Here is a 25137-nt window from a genome sequence, read left to right on the forward strand (position 1 = left end):
GACAGCTTTGAACCACGTTCCATTTCTTTCTGTACTTTGGAAGCTGTTAGCTTTTGAACTGAGCTTTCTTGTTCCGTGATGGACACTTCATAAGCCTCTATGATGTTTGTCACATCTTCCACGAATATACCCAGCTTTGAGTTTCAGCTGATTCTTTCCAGAACCATCCCAGATATAACTAACTCACCTTTCTGCCTCTTTCCCCAAAGAATATGACAAATAAGAGCGACAGCCTTCATCTAGTCAGAGAGGAAATGAGGGGCTGAAAAATGGAGCCTGCCATTAAAGAAATTTCTCAACCTCGGAGTTAAGAAATAAGACCATCCTAGTGTCCTAGCCATGGCTGTCTTCCTGTTAGTGTCCCATCGGAGATGAATGAGCCATGCTTCCGTGGACATGGCAGCAGTACTGGGTTGTGGCTCCAATGGAACGTGACCGGTCCACTTCCCCTGCTAGGAAATAGGTGCTGTTTAACATGCAGTTGTTGGCTGATCTCTTTGATAAATTCGGGCTGACTGTTCATAAGCCACCTGCACTTAGAGTTGGAAATCATTAGCCCAGATGAAATATGACTTTCAATTACGCCACAGTCAGAGAAGCTGAAATAAGAAAGCCAAACTGGGAGGGGGGAGTCAGGTTTTTTTTTTTTTTTAATTTTTTTATTAGAGTGACTTGGGCATGTAGAATGAAATCCAGCATTCACACCTCACATGTCCCCCGCCAACCTCACCATCCATCCCCTTCTAATTCACTGTCGTGCCTCTCAGCTGCCCACAGAGCCTCCCCTATGTTGTGGACACCCAGGCAAATGAAAATGCTAATCTTCTCCCATCCCTGTCCTGCTGTATCAGGTCTGGGCTCAGCGCTGAGCGCTTTCTTTGGGGAACTGGCTTGCCTTCCCCTAAGAACATCTGGGGAAGGTCTGCCTCACCTCTTGCTTCCAAGTGGGAAGGCTGAAAATAATAGCTCTTGTCACTTCCCTTAGCCTTGTTATGGGGAATATTTAGTGCCGGAGCCGGGAGGTGGGGGTAATATCTTGGATGTGATAATGCTGCTCGCTGCATCGGTGAACATGGTATTGATTGTAAGCTGTCAGCCTTTTTGCATGCTCTGCGAGGTCCCAGAAGGCTGACTGCTGCTGGGAGGGCAATGCATCAGGCAGGGATACATATGCTCTGGTAACTGGCGCTGCAGTCTGAGCTCGGTCGCTCGCTCTGAATGCGTCTTGGCTCACTGGCTCTCCGTTTTTTTCTTTTTCATTTCTTGACTCCTCTGAGCAGTCCTGTGATGCTGTAGACCAAACCTCCCTTAACTCACACTCCCAGGGGCACACTGCTCATCGTGTAAGCTCCCTAAGGGTTTCACGCCTGTGCCTGTCTTCCTCACTCATTTATTTGTTCATTCAACATACATTTATTAAGCACTTACTATGAGCCAGACTGTTCTCTATGCTTTGGGGAATAGAGAATGCCTTGGTCCTCGTGCAAGTTGGGGAGTTAGGAAAGGCCAATCTGAGGACCTGACAGTTGACCTGAGTTTCTCAGGATATCCCCCGTGCCTGGACCATTCATATTTGCTATGTTACGGAAACTGTAATTATTCTGTCGAGTGGCTCATAGCCTTGCTATTGGAGAATCCGTGATGTGTGAACCTCACTGAGGCCATTCAATGGTATTTTTCATATCACGCGTTACTGTCCCTTGACCTTATGTCCCCTGGCTTCTGTTGGTCGCATTCCTGTTTTTTACCCATCCATCATAACAGAATATTGTAATTTTCTTAAGTACACCACGTGCCCCTTTGCCTTCACACATCTTGATGCCTGGAACACTCTTGGCCTCTTATCCTCTGGACAGCGCATTTCCTACTTAACTTTCTGGTTTTACCTTAGGAATCCCATCCTCTGGGGAGCTTGCAGTCTGGATGAGGTGGGGTTGCTCTGTATTCTCCTGGCACCTGAGATACCCATGAGGGCACACATCATGCTGTTTCTCAGCACTAGGAAAACAGGAGCAAGGAACCTTCATGGACTGCTTATTGTCAGGAATCTGCACAGAAATTTTAGGAGATAGGTATCATTTTTACCCTTATTTCATCAGTAAGGAAACTGAGACACAGGTTAATCTGTCAAGGGTCCAACACCTTACAAGTAGTGGAGCTTAGCCTTCAATCCAGGCAAGCATCAGGGCTCTTAACCAAGATACTCTGTTACATTGCCTGGGAGTTTGCCATATCTCCCATGACCTGGAAGCCCAGTGAAGACAGGGACTGTCACCACGGCTTCCCCAGACCCCCTGGCACAGGGCTTGGCAGGTAGTGCATGGTCAGTTGTTCAGTGTGTATTGAGTGAGTGAATGAATAAATGAGTGAATGAATGAATGGATAATGGCCAGCTGAGAGAATAGAATAGAATGCCAAAATACTGCTTTCCTTTGGCCAGTGAGACAGCCTCCTTCCCTCACTTCTACTCCAGCCTCCCTGGGGTTCTCTTTGATCTCCACAAAAATTTAGTGCTCTGGCTGGGAGGGACTGTAGCACAAGCCAGCCAGAGCAAGAATCACAGTGCTCGGGGCTCATCCCACTTCTCTGTGGTCTCTAGGTGTCTGCACACAGATGAGTTCAGGAGAAAGGCTCTGTCCACAGTCATTCAGACCCAGTGCAGCAAACCAAGTGACTGGGGTTGCAACTGGGAGTTCTGAGATGGGTGGACAGGAGGGGCTCTGCTGGGAGCCTTCCATCCAAGAGACATAGGTGGACTTTTCAAGGAAGTGGGGGTAGGGGGTGGACTGGGAGTCTGGCAGTCACTATACCCCTGTTCCTGGCCCTGCAGGAATCATTATTTTGACAGCATCCGAGGCAGGAATCAGCAGAGATAGCATATCACCTTGGTTCTGCCACCAGCAGTTTAACCAATGGGGCGTGGAAGATCTAAATTGGGGAACAGTTAAACAGTAATAATAAGGTCAGAATCAGCGGTTGGAGACCTCTGTGAGCCACGTGACTTTACTCTCTGCTTTGGTGACAGACCAAATTTGTTTTCCTGGTCAGCTGTCAGGCAATATTTGGTCGCAGACAGATGGTCTGTGAGTGTTCTCACTCATGAAGAAAAAAAGGACAAGGTAGCTGTGCATTACCTTGAAAGAGGTGCCAGCTCTAGATCAGGGCAGATGTAGATAAAACCTCTGGCTGTGTCTCGGTGACTGTGTCACTTAACCCTTTGAGCCTGTTGATCACCTGTAACAATGGAATAATGTATTTAGCCACCAGGCGATGGTAATGATATAAAAAAGTGCCTAGCCCAATGTCTGCTGCAAAATGTGTCCTTAACTATTGGTTTCCTTTTCTTCCTTCTATCTGTTATACATTTAAATACAGTACTTGGATATGGGGCTTAATAAATATTTAGTATTGGATGAATGAAAGAAAGAAGGGGTAGGCTGGTTCTGGCAAGTGGGAAACGTATTTTAAACACAGGCTTCTTGCTCTCCTGCCATCTCCATCCTTCCTGCAGTGCATCATTCATGTTCTTCTCTACGTGAATGCATATCATGCTTTGTTCATTGTGTGAACTGCAATAAAACCCTTAAATGTCACTTATCCTGAAAACCTTTTTCTTAGCAGTCCTCATTCATGAGCTGCTTCCTTCTCTGTACTAGTTCTGCATTTGGTACACACCTCGTTGTACTGTGAATGCTCGTTTACAGCATCCACGCTGCTCCTGTACGGCTGCCATCTCCTAGGGGGCGGGGGCGGGGGCGGGGGCCGGGGGCTCACACACCTCGGGCACTCTACCCCCTGCCTGGGGCCTGGCTGCCCGGCACGTACCAGGCACTCAGTAGGTGTTTAATGTCGATGAGCTTACGGGTCATCACCGGAACCTGTTTGTTTTCTAGTGGGTGACTTCCATCTATATCTATAATATGAGATGGGGAGAGAGGGTAAGAACTTTGACCAAAATGTCTGGCTCTGTCCCTTCTGAGCTATATAAAGTTAGTCAGGTTATATCCTGTGTTTCCTTATGTGTAAAATGGGAACAGTAACAGCATGTGCCTCTAGAGTTTTTGTTTTGGGGGGGAGAATGGTAAATGAATTTAATGCATGTGAGATTTGTAGCACAAAACCTGGCCCATAGTAAGCACTCAGGAAATGTGACGTACTGTCATATATTAGAACCAGTATTTTAAGAACTCTGGCTGTAGTGTCTGATTCCATGAGTTGGAGTCCCGGCTCCGTCATTTACTGGCTGTCTGCCTTTGGCTACGTTGAAAACTTGAGTCGATTTCTTCATTTGCAAAGTGGGAATAACACTGGCATTGATCTCATGGGGTCAAGGGAAGACGCTGAGACATCGCTCACACGTCCTCAGTGATGGTTGCTGCTGTTGTCTGCGGTCCTTTAGACTTACCAGTGTGGTTGTAAGTAAATGAATGTCTTGTGTCTCTCCTGATCACCCCTAAGTGAGGACAGATGGCTCTCTAGCCATTTTCTCGGCAACATGGCTGAGCAGGCGCTGAGTGGCGGGCCGAAGTTCCCCGGTTACTTAGCAGCAGAGCCAGGAGCAGGACCGGGATTTCCAGTCTCCTGGTTCTGTGTTTCCATTGACGGGGCAAATCATCCCCAGGGAAACCAAGACTTGACTTAGAAGTCCAGAGGGAAGGGGTGGTTAAGGTCTGGCAGAGGCACAGAGTCAGGCTGCAGTGTGGATGTGTCTCAGGGGTGCCTCGGGGGAATTGCTGTGTCTTGGGGGGTATTTTTTAAAACACGCCAGCCTTATCTATACATACCCCTAATGGAAGGGGACAAATTGGGAAGGGTTCTTTCATTCAGACTGTGGACTCTAGTGTACCCCCAAAGCACTGGTGGTGGGCCTCCTAGGGCCTGCTTGAGCCCTGCGGGCAGGCAGCAGAGGGGCTGAAAAAAGAATGGGGCCCAGGGTGGGGGGCAGGTAGGAAGGAAGCTTTCGGTAGTTACTCTGCAGGTTTGAAGGAAGAGAAATGGTCTCCATGTTGTCGGCGATTGAGCATTTGAGGGTCTAGATTTTATTGCAACTGGCCCTGGAGTGTTGAAAGGAAACGCACTGGACACAGCTCACTTAGTTCATCGGGTCGGTGAGCTAGAAGACCTTTAGCCGCATCTTTGTGCCGCCTGACAGTTGCTCCGCCTCACACATGCTGGTTGCCTGATGCCTGTTGATACGGTTGAGTTAATTCCAAGGCCAATGAGAGGTTTAGAGACTTTTTTCCACCAGTAGAAGAGTTAAGGCAGGAGCCAGACACTAAGGAATTATGAAGCCAGTTGGCTCCTACTGCCCATTCATCTCTGTACATCCCAGTGCTTCGTGCTGCCTTGTGTCTTCCTTCTATGTTTCCAACTCATCTTCCTCCTCTGGATGAGAAAGCATGGATGTCTGCCAAAGTCCAGCTTTCAAACTGCTTGTTAAAATGTCAGGAACGGACTCTTGCATTGGGATGAGCTTAACCACAGCTCAAGAAGCTGCGAGTCCTGTTTCCAGGAAGTCACCTGACATCCTTCAGTGTAACCTGATGGCTCCGACCATGCTGCAGGCCTTGCGGGTAAAGTTAAGGTAGAGCAGGGTTCTGAGAGCCCAGCAAAGTGTTGAAAACGTGGCAAGTCAGCTTTCAAGTAGCTTTGAGTGTCAGCTGGAGAAGGGACTGGCTTCTAGGTGCCACCCGCTGAGAAAATCACCAGCCCTGGGGCGGAAGGAGAGCGCAGCTGTAAACACCTACTTACATGTCTGGCGCAGAGCAGGGCATGGTTGAAGCATGGTGGGAGGGGTTGGTGCCTGGTGTTTCCGTTTAAGTTTGGATGTTTGCTCTCAGGCATCCTTTGGGGTGAAGGGGAGGATGGCAGCCCTCTGCTCTTAGCGCCAAAAGCTTTTGCAAATTCTTCCCACTGTCTGGATCTCAGACTGCACATCTACGTGCTGAGGCTGTTGGATTTGTGTAAGGGCCTTGAAATGGAGGCCGTGGATAGGCTGTAGGGGCCTGTGAGCCCTTGAAAGCCATACCCGAAACCGTTTACGTCTGTGCCCTGGGAACACCCTGGACTCCAGTGTGTGCAGAACCATTGTCCATGGAGAGTCTCCAGTGCCTCCAAAGGCTAAAATGTTCTGTGGGATCAGTGACTCAGTGTCCCGAAGTTTGGTAAGCATGCACCCTGGGCACCACAAAATGACTGTAGGTGGGGCATGAGTGCATGTTTGTTACATTAATGGCTATGTGATTATCTTAATGTTACAACAAAACATTAAAAGTGACATTTCAAGAATATTCTTTCTTTGGAGGATGCTCAGCCTTGCTTTTAAGAAAGGTGAGTTAAATGTGAAATTAGTAGCAGTACAGAGGTGGGTTGATGCTTAAGTTCAGGCAACAGTGATGTGTCCCAACGGTCACCTGGTACAGTCACAGGAGTGGAATCTCAAAGAAGAGACAAGGCCGTGAGGAAGGTGATAGGAAACTCAGGACAGTAACCCACTGGTCCTTCTGCCTATCCTGAGCTCCCCATTCTCTGAGTTGGAGAAGCTTCTGATGCTCTCAGGTCTCCTCCAAGAACATGGTTCCCCATAGGCCAGGAATCCTGCCCGAAGAGTTTTCACCAGGGCTTCCATCGCAGGGAAGATGAACACGGATAAGAAAGGCATATCTTCACCCAGGTGAGCCTTCAATTTTGAGATGTGCTTTTTCATGTTTTGAAAATTGAGCCACATCTTACAAAATTGTGCTCACTTAAGTGGATAGTTATTTCCTTGCCCAAGAGCTTTTATGAAATGGATAGTAGCTTAGAATTGAAATATGGTTCTTACACTATATTTTTTCTCTTCCAAAACAAACTACACTTGAAAGTTGGGACTTATAATAAATATACAACGCCAAGGAAAATCTCTCTTTAAAAGGAAAGCTCTCATCTCAAGCCATTTCCTATTCACAAATGGAAGTCAGAGAAAATGAGTCACCAGGACAGAAATGGAGACACAGGGCCCAGGCCCGGCTTTGAGTATCTCCTCCCCGAGCCTCTGCTTCACATTTCTACGTCCTCCGAGTTCATTTAGTCTCCTTCCCAGAGGTGTGCTGCAGAGAACCTGCTGGAGGTTACATGTCCGAACCCTTATCTCGGGGGAAGGATGGTCCGGCCCCTACAGGTGGAAGCAGCCGTCACTTCAACATCAGTGGCTGGGTCCCCCCATACTCTGTTTCTGTAGGAGGAGAGCCCACTGGCCTGTTTTTCCAGAGGGTGAGCTTAGGGGGAGTTAGAAGCATTTGGTGAGACTGTACAAAGCAGCATTTTTTTAATTGGCCATTTTTGTTCTTGCTACAGTGGAGACGGATGGATTGTTACTTTTGGTTACGAAACCCAAGAAGAGGTTGTGGGGGTTGGGGGGACACCGCTTCGGAGGCACACCCAGAAAGAACAGACCTGCCTTTCTTGGGGACTCAAGGGTGCTGCCTCGGCCTCCCACTTTACTGCTGCATTTAGAATGCCAGGTGATAAACAACCAGGACTCGGCCTTTAGCAGTCACTGGAATAAATAGGCTGGAAAAGGTTGACGGGAAAAAGCCAAGGAATGTGTAAGAGGAGCCATTTAAAATGATAAAAAGCAAGAGCTGATGGAATCTGGCCTCACGTGGCCTTGCCAAGCCGACTCTGAGAAGCCCTGTGCAGAAAGTGTTCTCTTTACGTCCCCTGAAGCATTCATGGTGTTTCTCAGCCAAATTCTCAGGCTGTTTCTATGGCGCTTAGAAAAAAAAATGGCTGGGTTGGTGTGGCCTGTCCCTTCCCACATGGCATACTCGTTACAGCCTTGTGAATCAATCTCTGGCTCAAAGAAAATTGTTCAAAAGAAAATGGAAAACAGGAAGGAAAAAAAAAGACTGTAGGGGCAGGAGATGCTGACTGGTTCTGACTTTTCACAAAACAAGAATTTCTCTAAGAGTAGATAGAGTAAACAGTGTTTATTTTTTGTTGAATTTTTTTCAATCAAATGGAATTGCTTAATTAAAAAAAAACTTACCTCTTTTCTCTTTAAATACTACAGACAACCTCATTTTATCTCAGCAGACATCTAGAAACAAAACACTGGACCCACCAGAGGAAAACGGGGCAATAAAAGCATCAGAAATTCAAGTCAACTATGGAGGAATTACTGTTAGCTGGCAGCTGTCAAATCTAAACAGAAGTGTCCCAGAACCTATCAGGTTTGGCAGAAGTGTTTCAGTACCGGGGATCTGGGAAAGTTGGACTCCACTGAATTCTATTCCAATTGCTTCCTGCTTAGGGAAATTAAAGTCGATGCATCAAATGAACACCCAAAGAAACATTTAAAAACGTGTTTGACTAGTATTCAGTATGTGAGATGATTAAGTAATAACTTGTCCTCCTAGTTAACCTTGTCCTGGAATATATATAGATTATTTGTAGCCGCCACTGCTATAATGTTTTCTGAAGGATGCCAGGCTGTGTGCAAGATCTTTTTGCTAAAGTCCAGACTGTCAACACTGATCTCGTCTTTTCTCCGCTTGCCTCCCACGCACACTTTGCGCGGCTTCAGGATAGCCCGGGGTTTGCTGTTTTCCCTCGAGGCCTCGAGAGTAACATCACGCTTGGTGTTTCGGTCAAACATCCTGAAGAAGTTGTTGTAGGAGCCCGTCATGATGACACTGCAGGCAGAGAGGAAACAGGGAGTGAGTGAGTGAGTGCTGTAGACAAAGGCAGGAGCACATCTCTGTCGTGACTTTGTATAGCAAATCACAGCACGCTGTGGCCAGCTTAGGGCACTGTACGTTCTGTTGAAAACAAACAAATCAAAAACTGCAGTAGGCGTTGCAGTGTGACTGCTGAGTGTCTTTGGAGTCACTAAGAGCAACAAGCTGTTTGGTTTGGAAATGAAGGACAGTGATAACCCTGGTTATTTATCAGTAGATTTCTTTGGTTCTTTGGCTCCATAAATAAGTCAGATGGTTTTAAGGATCTCAGCCTACCTGCCTCACCTCAGGATTCTGAGACTGGAGGGAAGTTAGGAGAGTAGGAACATTGAAGACAGCCATCAGTGTATCGTGCATATTCACAGCAGGATTCTGTGCCAAGGTTCTCTCACATCAGCACCGCGGGAGGGGTGTCGACAGTACAGCACGTGCACCTGCCTGTGTTCTCCCCCTGCTAAGAACTAGCTCAAAATTTGGCTTTCTCTGAAAACTTAGCTGAAAAAAATGGAGGCCGTCATGGTCTCACTCGGGAAGAGAGTAAACAAAAATTTTACCCCGGATCTCATTTCCTCTTCTATCATCCCATAGAAGGGGAAAGTGAGTGACTTGTCCAGTGTCACACGGCTAGCAAGTGGTTAAAACGGGTCTCCAGCTCACATCTGCCAGAGTCCAGGGCACAAATATTCAGCCACTTGGCCTCACTGCGTCCCCCGCACTGAACTGTTTCCCTCAACACGACCCGAGTTGTTTTTAAAAAGTAAGGGAGTCTTTTTTGGGGAAAAAAAAAATCTCAACTTCATCTAGACCAAGAATAACATTTTCTTGGTTATTGGTTATGGAAAGAAATTGTAATGTTGTGGAAAGAATGGTGATTTTGGGATTCAGACTCAAACTTCTTCTTGTCGCTACTACTTACTAGTTTCTGAGCTTGGGCAGGTTACTTGACTGGGCTGAGTCTCAGTTTCCTCAACTGTAAAATGGGGTTGATGAAACCAACCTTCTCAGATTGTGGTCAGGATTGAAAAACATGTGATGTGTGTGGAGTGCCTGGTAAGTAGTTTTTGAATCTTAGTTAAGATAGAAGGGAAACTGGAACAGTAAGAATCACAAATACAAAGAAAACCTATTAATTATAAATCATGAATAAATGAATACATTATATATAAGTAAAAATAAGTGAAGTAGTAGGGCTGGGGTAGCTTCTTCTCTCCTCCGGGGCCTTTGTTCACATGGCACAGTGGCTTTGCTGTCTGCCCTGTGCCCTCTCCCCGCTGGGTGGTATGACGCGGTGACCCCTTCCAGGCCTGCGAAGCTCATTTTGGATCATTAGCAGAGACAGCGCAACAAGGGTCAGAGAGGGCCGGCTTGCGCTCAGTAGAAGTGCCGGTCTCCAAGTGCGTCGTCATGGTGGCATTTCTGGGCTTCCAGGCCCTCTCGCTGGTGCCGCTTTGGTCAAGGACCAGCCCGTGGTGGTCGGTGCTTAGTTCTCCCAGAAGTCAAGAATCAGCTGTATGTGTTACATGAGGCAAAACTAGGGCGGTCATATGAAGTCCTGTTGAAATTAACATCCTTAAAACAGTGATACATCACGTGGAGGGCATGTGATACGTGAGGTTGCTAGAATGCAGCTAGTGAGCCACCAGGGCCTTTGGCCAGCAGGTCTGTCCTGCCAGCTTCAAGGGGTAATTCTCCATCTAGAACACAAGCTTTGCAGTAATCTGAACGCTTCACGCTGGAAAGCGGCCCGTGGAGCTTCACTTCGACCTGTTGACCTAGCGCTGGGAATGTCCTGTGTGTAAAAGGTAGGATTTTTTGAGGGTAAATGGTCGCCTGTGCTGGTCTTGAAAGAGGAGTCAAGGGTCTCAGAGATCCTTCCCTTCTTTCCAGGACTGACCTCAAGGGTCCTCCAGCGGCCCACGCCAGCCTTCCTGCTGGCCCTGGAGGCCCGATTTTGATTTCTGTTTAGTTGCAGCCGGCTTAGGGTACACGGCCCAGGGCCAGCAAGGAGAGAGTGCACCTTTGGAAGGTTCCCAGCCACACAGACCTTTCTTACCTGTCTGACCCATTCCACACACACTCAAATTTATCAAAAATGCAGTCATTTTCGTAGAGCGAGCACAGCTTGCTGCGGAGGTAGTCGTGCACCTGGTGGGGGTGGAAACACAGGAGGAGATCAGTTGTTGTTAAAAGTGGTTCCCCTGTGAGTAGCTTCTCTTTGGATGTGAACTGTTACTTATCTCAGTGCCAGTGTGCCTTGAATCAGATGGCCCTGGGTCTGAACCCAGGCATGGATGGCCCCTTCCAGCCGCAGCACAGAAAGATGGGGTAGTGAGCTGCACACCTGGCTAGTGTGGATTAAACAGGCTTGCTGACGTAGATGGTGGCACAGAGGAGGGTCCGCTAAGTGCGAGATGCCTGTTCTCTACGCTGACCTGCGCACAGGCGCCAGAGGACACCATTCGTGCACTTTTATTCGACCAACAGGTATTAAAGGCATGCTGTGTACTTGAGATAGAGCAGTGAGCAGAAAACCCTTGGGGTGCTCTTCTCCTTGGGGTGTGGGGGAGGAGACTGTATAACCAAGTAAATATGTGAGATATTTCAGATGGCGATAAAATCAGAGGGAAAAAAACATGGAAAAAAGGATTGGGAGACCTGGGGGTATAGTTTATACCAGAGGGAGTAGTCAAGGGTTCACCTGATAAAGGAGCATTGGAGCAGAAGCCTGAAGGAAATGAAAGCACCTCAGTGGCCTTGGGGGGAGGCTTTCCCAGCACAGGGAATGGCACGTGTCCTGGGGGTAGTGGGGTGGAGCCGCTGCAGTGAGCGGGGTGTGGGGGCCTCAGCGTGTGCTGACCAGTTCACATTGGTCCCTCATTCTGTGTAACGTCCTGAGATCGCTGAGCCTGCTATGCTGTGACAGAGGGTGCAAGTGCAGGGCCGCAGGCAGGGAGGGCAGTCGTAACCAGGGAGACAGCAGAGGTGGGGAGGTGGTCAGATTCTCGACGTATTTGAAAGAAGAGCCGAGTGGGCTTGTGGGTGGAGCAACTGTGAAGCGTGGAGAGGAAACAGTAGTCAAGATGGCTCCTGGGTCTCTCTTGAGCAAGTGGGAGGATGGAGTCTGCATGTTCCTTTTGGGGTTTGATAACTTGGACATGTCTCCGCGGGGGGCGCTTGTCCCATAGACGTGGGTGTGGCTGGCACGGCCCTGGGGTTTGCGGGTCTCCCCTGTCTCTGTTTCCGTGAAATAGGAAGCAAGGTAATCAGCTGAGAGTGAGGAGTGGGGGGAATGGCTGGGGAACAGTGCAGGATTTTTGGAAGGCACCAACGGCTGCTTGACATTGTTGGATGTGAATTGTATTTTTTATTAAAAATTTTTTTAAGTTGAAGTATAGTTGTTTTATAATGTTAGTTTCTGGTGTACAGCAGTGTGATTCAGTCATAAGTACATATATACACACATGTTTTTTATTATAGGTTATTACAAAACATTGAATTCAGTTCCCTGTGCTGTACAGTAGAACCTTGTTACCTCTTTTATATAAAGTAGTTTGTATCTGCTAATCCCAAACTCCTAATTTATCCCTCCTTCCCTTTGCTTTCCTTTTTGGTAACCATAAGTTTGTTCTCTGTCTGTGAATCTGTTTTGTAAATAAGTTCATTAGTCACTTTTTTTTTCTAGAAATGAGACAAAAGGATGTGAATTTTAAATGAAATTGGTCAGCATATTTGGGTAACTTTCTAGCTACATTCAGCAACTCAGGTGCAGATGGCAAATAGGCAGATGGTTAAGGCTCAGAGAGTAGGAATAGGGTTCAGTTTCCAGTTCCTCCTGGACTTGCCGGTAGGCACTGGTAATTATACTAGGTAGAAATAGTGATTAGCCATGTGCTTTATGCATAAAGTCTCATTTCTCGTCTAAACTCATCTCACTGTGTCGCTATTGCCCTTCTCTTCACTTTAGCGGAGCGTGAAGTACAGGGTGACATCACATAGGAAAGAGAGCAGAGGGGCCACGAGCCTCGGGATCTGGGGCACGGCCTCTTGCCGTCTCTGGTCATCTGCCTCCCACTTGCTCCGCCTTATCGGCCTCACCTTACGTGGAGTCTCAGTCCTAGACAGGAGCTGTGATAATGAACTGAAGTGAGGCCCAGAGGGAGCTGGAATTGCGTGAAGGCAGAGGGACGTTATGAAAAGCACTGTTTGACTTTGGGTGGAGAGCAGGGGTTCAGTGGCCGCTGTCCTGCAGCCCAGGCCCCTCTCCTCCCTGAGCCCCAGGGTTCTTTTGGATGCTGAGCTCAGAGGCTCAGCTGTGGGCTTAGGACTGCATGAAGAAAGGAGGTCAGATTCATTCCATGTTGCATTAGATGTTTGGGGTATTTGAAAAGCTCTCTGAGTTATTTGGACAGTGTAAGTATTTCTAACTCTGCAAATTAATTACTTCCACGTTTATTCTCATTTTCCCAAACAGCGCTGGGCCCCATCAGGGTACCTGCTCAGTGCTATGGCGGCAGGGAAGCCCAGCGGCAGCGGGCTCCTGGCACTGGAGGCGGGAAGCGCGGAGCAAGGGTGAGGCATGTGCCCTGAGCGCGGGAACGAGGCTGTAGACTGTTTCTGTACGTTTCTGTACTTGTGTTCCTCTCCTGCCACAGTCTGGGCGTATTGGAAGTGGCTCGGATCTGCCTTGGAAGGAGACTTTTGTTTACAGGGCTACCTCCGCTTGTTGAAGATCTCCAATCAGCATTAAGAATTCTTGAACAAAGCGGAACAGAGGTAGTCCTAGCACAGAGAGAGGACTGAGTCTGTGCTGACAAATTCCTGTCAGGAGCCAGATAGTAAATACTTACACCTCGTGGACCACACAGCCTCAGTGTAACTGCCCCACTCTGCCCTTGGAGGGGGAAAGCAGCCACACTATGTGTACAGCTGAGTGGGAGCTGTGTGCCCGTAAAAATAAAAAAATGGGGACTGGGGTGTCAGGGTGTTTGAGTGCCTCTCTTAGCTTTTAAGAAAATCTTTCAAAAATTGAACCGAACTAATGTAGAAGTTAGTGAATTATTATAAAGGGAAATCCTTTAAAATGGTAAATGGGTTCTGTGCCAGCTTCCCAGAAGTCCCCTGAATGCCTGCTCTGAGTGAGTCCTTTTGCCCAAAGATAACCATGGTCCTTAATTTTATAATAACCATTTCCCTGTTTTTCTTAGTGGTGTGACCACTGAGTATGTATCTGAAACATTATAGTTCTGCTTGTTTGTGTATTTTAGAAAATTCCTTGTGTATTTTATGTAATTGGAATCATGAAGCAGATAGTTTTTGTGTGGTTTCTTTCAGTCAATCTCAGGTTGGGGAGAGAGAGAGTGCCCACCATCCCCCTGTCCTGCCCTGTCCGGGCTGGCTCTCCCCTGCCAGCCCTGGGCACTCACCTTTGGCATTTTTATCTTAAAGGAATATCACAGGTTAGTGATACATATGAAAATGTGTGCTTTGGAAGTGTGGGTCAGTTATTACAGGAGCTGCAGCACCAATAACTCATTTTATTAATAAACCTTAAGAGAGAAAAGTCTAGGAGACTCCTGGGCATATAGCCAGAAGGAAGCCTACTTCAAAAAGACACCTGCACCCCCGTGTTCACAGCAGCACTATTTACACTAGCCAAGACATGGAAACAGCCTCAACGTCCATCAACAAATGACTGGGTAAAGATGTGGTATGTTATACAATGGAATATGACTCAGCCATAAAAACCGACAACATAACACCATTTGCAGCTACACTGGAGAATGTCATTCTAAGTGAAGTAAGCCAGAAAGTGAAAGAAAAATACCATATGAAATCGCTCATAGGGAGTTCAAAATTTGTAGATACTGACAGGCATATGCAGAGTGGATAAACAAGATTATACTGTATAGCACAGGGAAATATATACAAGATCTTGTGGTAGCTCATGGTGAAAAAGAATGTGACAACGAATATATGTATGTTCATGTCTAACTGAAAAATTGTGCTGTACACTGGAAATTGACACATTGTAAACTGACCATAATTCAATAAAAGAAAATAGGAGATAAAAGTGAAAATAAGAGAGAAAAGTCTAGGTGGAGTCAAAGGGAAAACCTAGTCTGAGCCATTATTCTCTTCTCTGTAGCATCGAAGTCCTGAGAGGCTCCTAACCACTTCCAGTTAAAGGGCATCTGCAGGAAAAGATCCTCCTCGGTGGAGGCGTGTCACATACACGCTCTGTTATAAAGCACATGGAGTTTTCTGCGTCAGAGGAGAGAATAAGGCGAGATACACGCGAACATCTAGAGAGCAGAGTAAGAGAGACCTTAAAACTCATCCTATGTGAGGCTTCTCTCTTCATGTTTCAAATACTCTTTCTCTTCTAGGTTCCTACTAGCTGGAGCACGGCCGTCCTGACACCGACTCTCCCTACGCAGTGGTCATCAAATCACGCGCTTGTGGAGGCCGAGTGCTGCGGAGTTACTAGACTACTCTGAGGCCTAGCGAGGTGACGATTTTTTGTTCTTCTAGTAAATCTCTTAAGCTTTGTGGGCCAGATGATCTCTGTCATGATGACTCAGCCACTGTAGCATGAAGGCGGCCACAGACAATCTGTAAATGATCGGGTGGGGCTGGGTTTCAGTAAAACTTCTTTTACCAAGACAGATAGGGGTGCTGGATGTGGCCTACAAGTTGCCATTTGCCAACCCCTGGTTTATAGGTAGACTTGAAAATAGCTGATCATAAAATAGCTCAAGTCTACAGCCTCCTGCTTACGATCAGTTAGGGATACATGAAAATCTGCAGGAATACCACTTGGCTCCCTGCCCAGGGAAGGCACTAGTCTTTCTACTGGACCAGTCCTCACAATCTTTTCCCACACTGTTCCAGGTGCAGTTTTTTTTTTAAACCAACTTTTGTATGGTATATTACGCTTATATATCATATCAAAGATGGTAAGTAAAATGCTTGATATATGCCATCTAAAACAGGTTAAATTTTTGTAACATTTCACTTCAGTACATGGGCTATGATACCTATTAGTGTTCCACAAAAAGGATTTCCAAGTCTACCACTAGCTAAACAGTTTGAGAACCAAGATCTTAAATGCTGATGATCCCACGTCACACCTAGCTAGCTTTGTTCTAAAAGCTCTTCCCTAACGTAAAAGTACTGATTGCTAACCAAGGCTCTCCAGCCGGCACACTTCTGTCAGCGCCACGCCCATTCAGGTTCTAGTTCTAAGTGCTGCGACACCAGATGGATTGTCTTGTGCAGCTAGAGCAGGACACTCATGTTGGCTCTAGCCAACTGGGATGAAGATGAAGGGCTGTGAGTAGGAGCTTGGGGACAGTAAGACCCTAAATATACATGGGATGCAGCTTGAACCCCAGGGGTAGCCAAAGTACCTCACCCACATACCTGGGTCTTGAATCCTGGGCCCCAGACCCTGTTCTAGCACCCCTGGATCTCATTCAGTCATCTAAGTCCTCAACCTCCTCTTTGAAAATGAAGAGGCCAGGTAACAGACACCAGAATATTAGACTCACTAAGAATTGCTTCCAGGAATGAGGGAGTCAGAACCATTGATGACTGTAAGAAGGATGGGTAGCAGAAAGTCATGTTTGATGGCATAACGTCCGAGGAACTGAGGACCTCAGACAGGAGCAGCACTGCACTAACCCCACCTCGCCACACGAGGGCAGAAGTCCAGCCGCCCCAGGAGTAGCCTCTGGAGCAGCAGATTTTTCAATCAGGAAGAGGACAAGTTCAATCAAGTTCAATCAGTTCTGTCCTTTGCTTCCTGGGTCCTTTTACGAGCCTTGTCATTACTCTGACTGCAGTTGTTTAACAAAGGATCACTCCATTGCTGCTTCGATCACTCCCCTTAGTATCTTGATTCCATCAAGTCTCCATTTCCCTCCTTACCCACCTTTGATTCAGCAAAGATTCAGCAAACCATCATTCCAACCACTCCCTTACTACAGACCTTCAACAGACTTGCCTTTCTCCCTCCTTCCATTGTACTTATTTGGCAAAAACCCCATCACTGGTTGTATCTAACTTTCTGAGACCAAGCAGGTGAATGTGGCTGGGGAAAAAAACACACATACAGCTTAGTCTCACTTCAGATCAATAAAATAAACCTCAAGAGGACACCCAAGCAACCCGACAACACTGCCCTGGTCAGTTCCCTCTCAGATGCGTAGTTTACACTTCTGCTTCTCATGCAGCTGATGACCTTGCTTCTGATCTTACTGGTAAATAGAAGCACTAAGACGAAACCATCCCTATGTTCCTATCACAAAATTCACAAACTTACTGCATCTGTTTACTCTTCTCTCTTTCCTTTGATGGATGAACTTCCCGTCTCATCTAAGGCCATTTCTGCAATGGAATCTACTCCCTCAAAGAGCTGACTGCTTCCGTGAGCTCTCTCTCCTGGCTTGCTCCTATTAGCATAAAATGAGCTGTGATAACTTCCCGAATCCTGTATCCCATTCCAGAGACTGCCCATTGCTCTGTTCCCCCTCAGAACAGCATTCTTTGAGTTACCTGTACTCCTTATGCCGACATCCTCAATTTACAGTCTCTCTTGAACCCACTCCAATCAGACTCCTCCCACTTCACCTACATGTGGCCGTTAATTTCAGACGTCACTAACTCCAGTGGCCATTTCTCAGTCCTTTCTTACTAGACTTGGCAGTTGGTGGCTTCCTCTTTCCTTGAGACAGTTTCTCCACTTGCCTTCCAGGACACTCTTCTCTGTTTCCCTTCTACCTCATTGGCACTTTGCTTCCATCTCTCTTGCCAAATCCACTTCCTCTCCCTCCCCAGCCTGTAAACACTGGGCCTCAGGGCACGGTTCCTGCTCTTTTCTCTAGGCTGGATCTAGCCAGACTTGCACTGGGTGCCTACCTGCTATTTCTGCATGTTCCATTGGCTCAAGATGTCTTTTACTCGCCTGCATTGTAAGCCTTTGCAGGCAGACGTTGACCTGGAACCCACAAAGGAAGGGCTCACTCTACCTCTGGGTGGAAGGTGCTTTGTACCTGGTAAGTCTCGATGGGGCGATTTTCCATATTGAGATCCCAAACTTTGACGGTCAGATAGTCTCTGGTCATGATATACCTCCCACTGTGGCTGAACTTCACGTCCGAAATTGAAGAGATAATTTCAGAGAAAAACGACCTGTTGCTTGGATCTTCCGGCTCTTCAAAAACTGCAGAACAAAAGCAAAGCAAAACACATTTAGCGCATCCTCACCAACTGGTGCTAGCACGTCTGGGCCAGCAAGAAAGCCGGCAGTCTACCTTGGAGTCGGGCTGGAATCTACAGCATGCAAGTTGCCAACAGGACTGTCAGCTCCTGGCAGGAGAAAAAGCGGTCACTGGCTTCTGTATTTTGTTTCTCAGAGAAGGACCGGCTCGGGACTTGGCCCGTCCGCAGACCCTTGACAGACTCCACGTCTCCGTACCTAACTCACTCCATGTCACGTTTCCCCTGAGTCCCTGGGTATCGCTGTCCATACATACCCAAACCCCTCAGTCACCTTAGATGCTTTACAAATGTTTTTACACCTTTTTTTTGAAGTATAATTCACATACTATAAAATGTACTCACCTAAATTTTATACTTGTGTTTTTTTTGTTTTTGTCTTTTTAAGTATAATCACATAATCATGTAGCCACTAACAAAGTCTAATTTAGGGCACTTTCATCACCTCTCGTCCCAAAAAGCCCCTGACAACTCCATGTCTATTAGCAATCACTCCCTATTCTCTATTCCTGCAGCCATAGGCACCCAGTAATCTATTATTTTATGGAACTGCCCATTCTAGAAATTTCACACAAATAGAATCATACAATATGTGGGGTTTGTTTGTTTGTTTGTTTTGGTGACTGGCTTCTTCCCCTTAGTGTAATGTTTACAAGGTTCATTCGTGTTGTGACATGATCAATTCCTTTTTGTGGCTGAATAATATTCCATGGTATGGATATACGACATTCTGTTTATCTATTCATCAGTTGGTGGACATTTGTTTCTACTTTTTGGCTATTATGAATAATGATGCTATGAATATTGATGTACACATTTTTATTTCTTGGACTGTGCTGTTCAGTAGTGGGGCTTTGCTACCAGACTGCCTTGGGCCTAAGGTAAGTCCACCGTTGACTAGCTGTGTGACTTTGGGCAAGTTACTTAGCTTTCCTGTGCCTCAGTCTCAGGGGGGTAAACTGTGGCTACAGTGTCTTTTGTTTATATTTGTCATTTGCTCTGATATCCAGGTTCTCAACTCTTTCAGTACATTCAACTGATTTCCACTTACAGGAATAAAAGACATTGAAGTTTATCGTAAGCTGCCTTAATTCATTTCTCTGACCTTGCTTCTGATCTTCTCTGGTTCAAACTGGATACCCAGAATACCTCTTGCTGTGTCCCATCTTTATGCTCTGCCTCATCCTTCCTCCTTCATTGTCTCAAATTCTGCTTGATTCTGCTGCCTCATCTCTTACCTCCTGTTTTAGCCTCTAATGCTCTTTCCTTTTCTTTGAAGGCCCATCACACTCAGTCTGATCCATTCCTTGCACAGTTGCTCGGGTACCCGCACAATGAAACTGTAATGTCTCACACTGTTATTTAACAATCCATGCCTCAGTTGTATCTCACCTAGGATGGGAGCTTCCTGAGGGCAGGAGTGTTTTTTCTCATCTTTGTACTGAAACTAGTGCACATAAATGTTCAATAAATACTGCTTGATTAAAACCAAAGCAAGATGTTAAAATCTTTGCCTTCTGGGTGCTTGGCATCTATGACGTCGAGTTATATACACATTTATTTGCCTACATTTTAATTATTTTTGACCAATGGAGTATGCTTCCACTTGTGTTTCTACCACAATTTAGGCTGAACCAGCTACCAGCCTGCAGGTTCTTGAGTAACTCATCCCCCAAGGCTTCCTCTTCCCTGCCTGCTCAATGCACTCACCGAGTCCCTATCAAACCCTATGCTGAAAACCTAATATGATTTGTCTTTCAAACCTTGCTCAATTAAACCACAAGCCAAACCAAAGTACTAATTTTCCCAGAATCATTTAAAAGAACAACAAAACCTGATCAGAATTGAATTTGAAAATTAAACCCCTTGAAATCGCAAAATATGAGCTCATTAGTCTCTGAGCCAGTGTCTCAGTCTGTGCCCTTACCTCTTGGTCTGGGGTCCAGCACTAATGAAGACCCCTGGACTCTGGTGTCTGCAGAGTTAACTAGATTTTCACCTTAGTCTCTATTTGAGGTAATCTCATTAGGACTGGGGACTTAGAAACTCCAGGCATGCCCCATATAGATGTCCCCACAGAGAGTGAAATGGGGACCCTGAGGCTTGGTCCCCCCCTACCCAGTGCATCTGCAAGTACAGCTGGAGGTGGGAAGGGCTCTGCAAACTGCGCTTTGGAGGCAGTCATTTACCAGCTGCTCACGTTTTACTTACTGCTGCAGAAAGGGCATGTATACTGCTCGGCACACAGTAGGTCCTCAATAAATGTTAGTCCTTTTTTATCAAAAGAATGCATTGATTCTGTATCAGCCAATCCTATTTCTTTCATTAAGACTCTTAACAATTTGGGACTGAGGACTACAGAACCCCGGAGGCTCTTTAAGTGACATAAAAAGAATGTTTACAAGCTTCCACCTAGGAATCTGTTTTCGAGCTGTTCGGCATACTAGGAGGTCAGTGTAGCAACACTGTAAAGCCTTAAAATGACAGCCCCGCAGAGGACCTGAACAGACATTTCTCCAAAGATGACATACACACGGCCAATAGGGACATGAAAAGATGCTCACGATGGCTAATTATCAGAGAAAGGCAAACCAAAACTACAATGAAGTATCATCTCACACCACTCAGAATAGCCATCATTCAGAAGTCCACAAATGACAAATGCTGGAGAGGGTGTGGAGAAAAGGGAACCCTCCTACACTGCTGGTGGGAATGTAATTTAGTGCAGCCACTGTGGAAGACAAATGGAGATTCCTTAAAAAACCAGAAATAGACTTATGATCCAACAAACCTACTCCTGGCCATAAATCTGGAGAAAACTCTTAATTCCAAAGGATACATGCACCCCAATATTCATAGCAGCACTATATACAATAGCCAAGACTTGGAAGCAACCTGAATGTCCACGGACAGATGACTGGATAAAGCAGTTGTGGTATATTTCTACAACGGAATAACACTCAGCCATAAAAAAGAATAAAATAATGCCATTTGCAGCAACATGGGTGGACCTAGAGATTATCATACTAAGGGAAGTAAGTCAGACAGAGAACAACAAATATTTGATGTCACTTATACGTGGAATCTAAAAAATGACAGATGAGCTTATTGACAAAACAAACAGAAAACAAATTTATGGTTACCAAAGGGGAAAGGAGGGGGGGATTAATTACGAGTTTGGGATCTGCAGATACTAACTACTACATATAAAATAGATAAACAACAAGATCCTACTGTATAGAACAGGGAACTACATTCAGTATCTTGTAATAACCTGTAATGAAAAAAAGAATACGAAAAAGAACATATGTGCGTAACTGAATCACTGCTGTACACCAGAAACTAACACAACACTGTAAATCAACTATGCTTCAATTTAGAAAAAACTATCTTGTATTTGATGTTCTCCTTCATGGTCCCTCGGTGCACAGCTGTTCACATGAGACAGTTTAGATGACTGGCTAAATGAATAAGGCCCCAGAATCCTGGGTAAGAGTTGACATCACAAATAGGAGAGAGGAGGAGTTAAGAAAACTAGTAGACTTTAGAGAAACCTAAAGCTAACAAACCACATTCCTTACAAATGGGACAAAAGCAGAAAGGAGGCGTGCAGTGTGCTGGCTGCGGAGTCTGGGGACAAGAGAAGAAAGAAAGGAGGGAAACCACAGGTAAAGGCTGATGCTGGGTGGGGAGCTCCTTCCTCTGGGCCTCACCCTGGACACCGCACAGGAACTCGTGTCCACAGTGGAGGGTCAGGGGGCGCCCGAGGCCTCTGCAGCAGATCCTGCCGGCCTCCTCTCACTCCACAGTATGGGGACTAAGTGCACATGTGGTTCCAAACTCAGCAGGCCTGGGTGGAAACCCAGCTCTGTGGCTTGTAAATTATGAATCCTTAGACAAGTGGTTTAACCCCTTCCGAGCTTCACCGTCCTTATCCATCCAATGGAGACGAGGCGTAGCTACCTACTTCTAGGGTGATGAGACCTTTCACGTCGAGCACGCAGCATAAGGCTTGTACCCAGAATAACGGGGGCAATGGCAATGCGGCAGTGGGCGCTGCTTAAGGCAAGCTTGGTATGAAATGAGTCCGAAGGCCTGATGTTTTTCTCCATTGAGGCCAGATCTTAAGAGCTACCAGTTGTTAAATCAATTTCTAGGTCTCCTGACTGGGCCATTAGACACACAGTAGCTTGTCTCTGGACTATCAGCTGAAATACACCTTCCTCGGTACAAACGCCTCTCATTTGGTGCTGAACAACGTGACCACCGCTCTGGCTCTGATGACTCAGGCGGATGAGAGGGAGAGTGAAGGCAACTGGGAAGGGGGAGGAAAAAGGAAGAGGCTCACATACACGCACCAGGCTTTAAATCGCTGACTTCTGCTGACATTTCTTCTCGCAGAAGCACACCTGGCATGCTTTCCTGTTTGGAGACATGGTTGACAATTTCCCTGTAATGGGGACACAACTGGCAGTATTCCTACAGAGTAAGGCAGATGGCAATTTTCCTTCAGAGACAGGCAGGCAACAGCTTTGCCCCTGGAGAGGAAAGGCTCGCGGATTGAGATGCAGCCAGTAACTGTTACTAAACGGAAGACACAGCCAATCATTTTGCCCGGTGAGAGAAAGGGCCAGCAACTTTCCCACGGAGGCTAAGCATGCTCGTGGACCAAGAACACTGGCCTTCACCCAGCTGGGGACCAGGAGAGAAGAAGTTTAAGATTTAATTAGTGCCTGCTGTACTTCCATGGGCCTAATAACACAGTCCCCAGGCACAGGCTGGAGACTGGAACTTAGACTGTATGAAGACTCAGAGCACTCTGAACTGGGACATAATGAAGCCCAGTGGCTTAACCTTTGCAACTTATTTTTCATACAGCCCGTCATGAATGCTACAAATAATTGTTCCACAGTGAACACTGTAGCGATGCAACACATAGCATGCTAGAGTAGGAGCAATTAATCTAGAAGACACTGCACTGGTCCCTGACTTTTAAAACTTTTTTCACACTCTTCTGCATGTATTATACTTCATAAATATCATGTCTTTTAATATATAATCATCAAAGTTAACATATAACATGTCAAAGAAATTTCTTAATCAAGACAAGAATTGTTTCCATTTTTGGACCAGAAATTCATGGGGGGGGGCAAAAATGATGAGACAGTCTGGTGTGTTGTGATCTGGGCTGGTCTAATCATGGAAGGCTTAATAACAAGCTGAACCCTGAATGGTCAGTAAGCTCCAGAAAGATCAGAGGCTGGCAAACTTCTCCAGTAAAGAGCCAGATAGGAAATATTTTTGGCTTTGGGGGCCGTTTGGTCCCGTTTGCAAGTCCTCAGTTCTGCCTGCGTAGCATGAAAGCAGCACAGACGACACGGAAACAGATGAGCGCGTGCTCCAGTCCAGCTCTGCTTACGGACGCTGAAACGTCAGTGTCAGCTCGTTTTTATGTGTCACGGAACAGCATGCTTTTTAAAATTTTTGTTCAACCATTAGAAAATGTAAAAACCTCATTCTTTGCTAGAGTTGTGCAAAACAGGCGGTAGGCCAGATTTGGCCTATAGGCTGTAGTCCGCTGACCCCTGATGGTGACGTCTGGGGGGCCTGGGGGGTGCTTCCTATGCTAGACAGGGGAATCAGCACGAATACAAGGCCTGAGGTCATAAATACATTTTCGGGGTGGGGGAGGATACAGCTTAAGTGGCAGAGCTGCATGCTTAGCATGCAGGCGGTTCCAGGTTCAATCCCCAGTACCTCCTCCAAAAATAAATAATTACCTACTCCTCCCAGACATTTAAAATAAATAAAGTTAAAAAAATAAAAAATATATATATTTTCGGGGGACAGTGGGGCCCCAGGACTGCAGCACAGAGAGCACATGTGGAAAGGCTGGAGGATGAGATGATCGCTTAGGGAGCCACAGAATCACTAAGGTGTGTCTCTAGGGCTGGTGCCGGAGATGTTCACAGACTTCAGAGTCAGACACATTTGGGCTAGAGCCCATGCCCCACCATTTACAGGCTGAACTGTCCGTCATTTTTTCACACTTTCTAAGACCCAGCTTCATTATCTGAAAAACGCAGATATCCAGTCCCCTTTTGCATGGTTGCAAGAATCCACCTAGTGCAGTGCCCAGCACACGACCAGAGGTCCACAAGCACCCGTGTCACACACTCTTCAGCCAGCGTGTGCTGGCTGCCCAGTAGGGCGAGGTGCTCTGCTAGGTGCTGGGTTTACAAGACTGAGCTGTACCGACAAGGCCCCACGCTCTTGGGCACTTCCTTCAATAAGGAGCGGGCCCACTTACTTACTTACCCATAGCTGGGGTTTTTTTTTTTTCCCCTTAAAGGAAGAAAAGTTGCTCATTTCCACCCCTACCCCCCAAAGATGCCCACACTGTAATCACCAGAACCTGTGAATATGTCACGTGGCGGAGGAGAACTGAGGTTACTGACTACCTGGCCTTAAAACGGGGAGATTCTGCTGGATTATCTGGTTGAGCCCAGCGTAATGACAAGGGTCCTTACAAGTGAAAGGAGGCAGGAGAGTCAGGGTCAGAGGGATGAGCTGTGAGAAGGATTCGACGGCCATTGCTGGCTTTGAAGACTGAGGAAAGGGGCCAGCAGCCAAGGAAGGTGGGCTGCCTCCAGAATCTGGAAAAGGTAATAAACAGACTGTCCCCGCCCCTGAGCTGCCACAAAAGAACCCAGCCCTGCAGACCCAGTGAGATGCATTTTAGACTTCTGACCTCCACAATTTTAAGATGCTAACTTCCCAGTGTTTTAGGCCATCAGGTTCACTCAGTGTGCTGTCACCTGTTACAGTAACAACGGGAAGTGAACACTCCTCCCTCCCCGTACTGTCCACAGAGGAGCGGACAGGGCTTAGGAGCTCTCCCTCGGGCCGCAGGGAAGCTGCTCTTATGTCTCTGGCGCTGGCGGTAGCTTGCTCTCCCTGGAGGTCCCTGAAAAGCCTGCTCCCCTCAGCAGCTGCTCCTCTCCAGCTAGCCCGGGAGGCCGCCCTGAGCAGGCTGGGACAGGTTTGCCCCTTCCCAGGGAGCTGGTGACACAACACAGCTCGGCCGCCCTCTCTCTCCTGGCATCCCACTGCTGCTGCTGCACCCATGGGCTGACAC

At 46.8% G+C, this 25137-nt stretch overlaps 1 protein-coding gene and 1 long non-coding RNA gene across 9 annotated transcripts in view; one reads left to right on the plus strand and one right to left on the minus strand.

The window, feature by feature from the left end:
* The window catches only part of LOC106729295, an 83862-nt gene that overhangs the window by 53741 nt on the left and 4984 nt on the right, over positions 1 to 25137 (plus strand). Inside the window, exon 3 of the long non-coding RNA XR_001365671.2 lies at positions 15107 to 15228. This is a non-coding gene — a long non-coding RNA (uncharacterized LOC106729295). The remainder of the gene's footprint in view (positions 1 to 15106; positions 15229 to 25137) is intronic.
* The window catches only part of PPP2R2B (protein phosphatase 2 regulatory subunit Bbeta), a 424375-nt gene continuing 406908 nt past the window's right edge, over positions 7671 to 25137 (minus strand). For 4 of the 8 annotated variants that reach the window (XM_032477043.1, XM_032477044.1, XM_032477045.1 and 1 more), the window contains 3 exons: positions 17774 to 17943; positions 10774 to 10865; positions 7672 to 8675 (listed from right to left, as the gene is read on the minus strand). In XM_032477043.1, the coding sequence (XP_032332934.1) occupies positions 8396 to 8675; positions 10774 to 10865; positions 17774 to 17943 (542 nt within the window). In that variant the 3' untranslated portion in view covers positions 7672 to 8395. Of the gene's footprint in view, positions 8676 to 10773; positions 10866 to 17773; positions 17944 to 25137 lie in introns of all 8 variants that reach the window. The other 4 variants (XM_006182263.3, XM_032477042.1, XM_014557233.2 and 1 more) reach the window with 2 other exon arrangements.

This window comes from Camelus ferus, chromosome 3 (genome assembly GCF_009834535.1).
Source record: "Camelus ferus isolate YT-003-E chromosome 3, BCGSAC_Cfer_1.0, whole genome shotgun sequence".
Lineage (NCBI taxonomy): Eukaryota > Metazoa > Chordata > Mammalia > Artiodactyla > Camelidae > Camelus > Camelus ferus.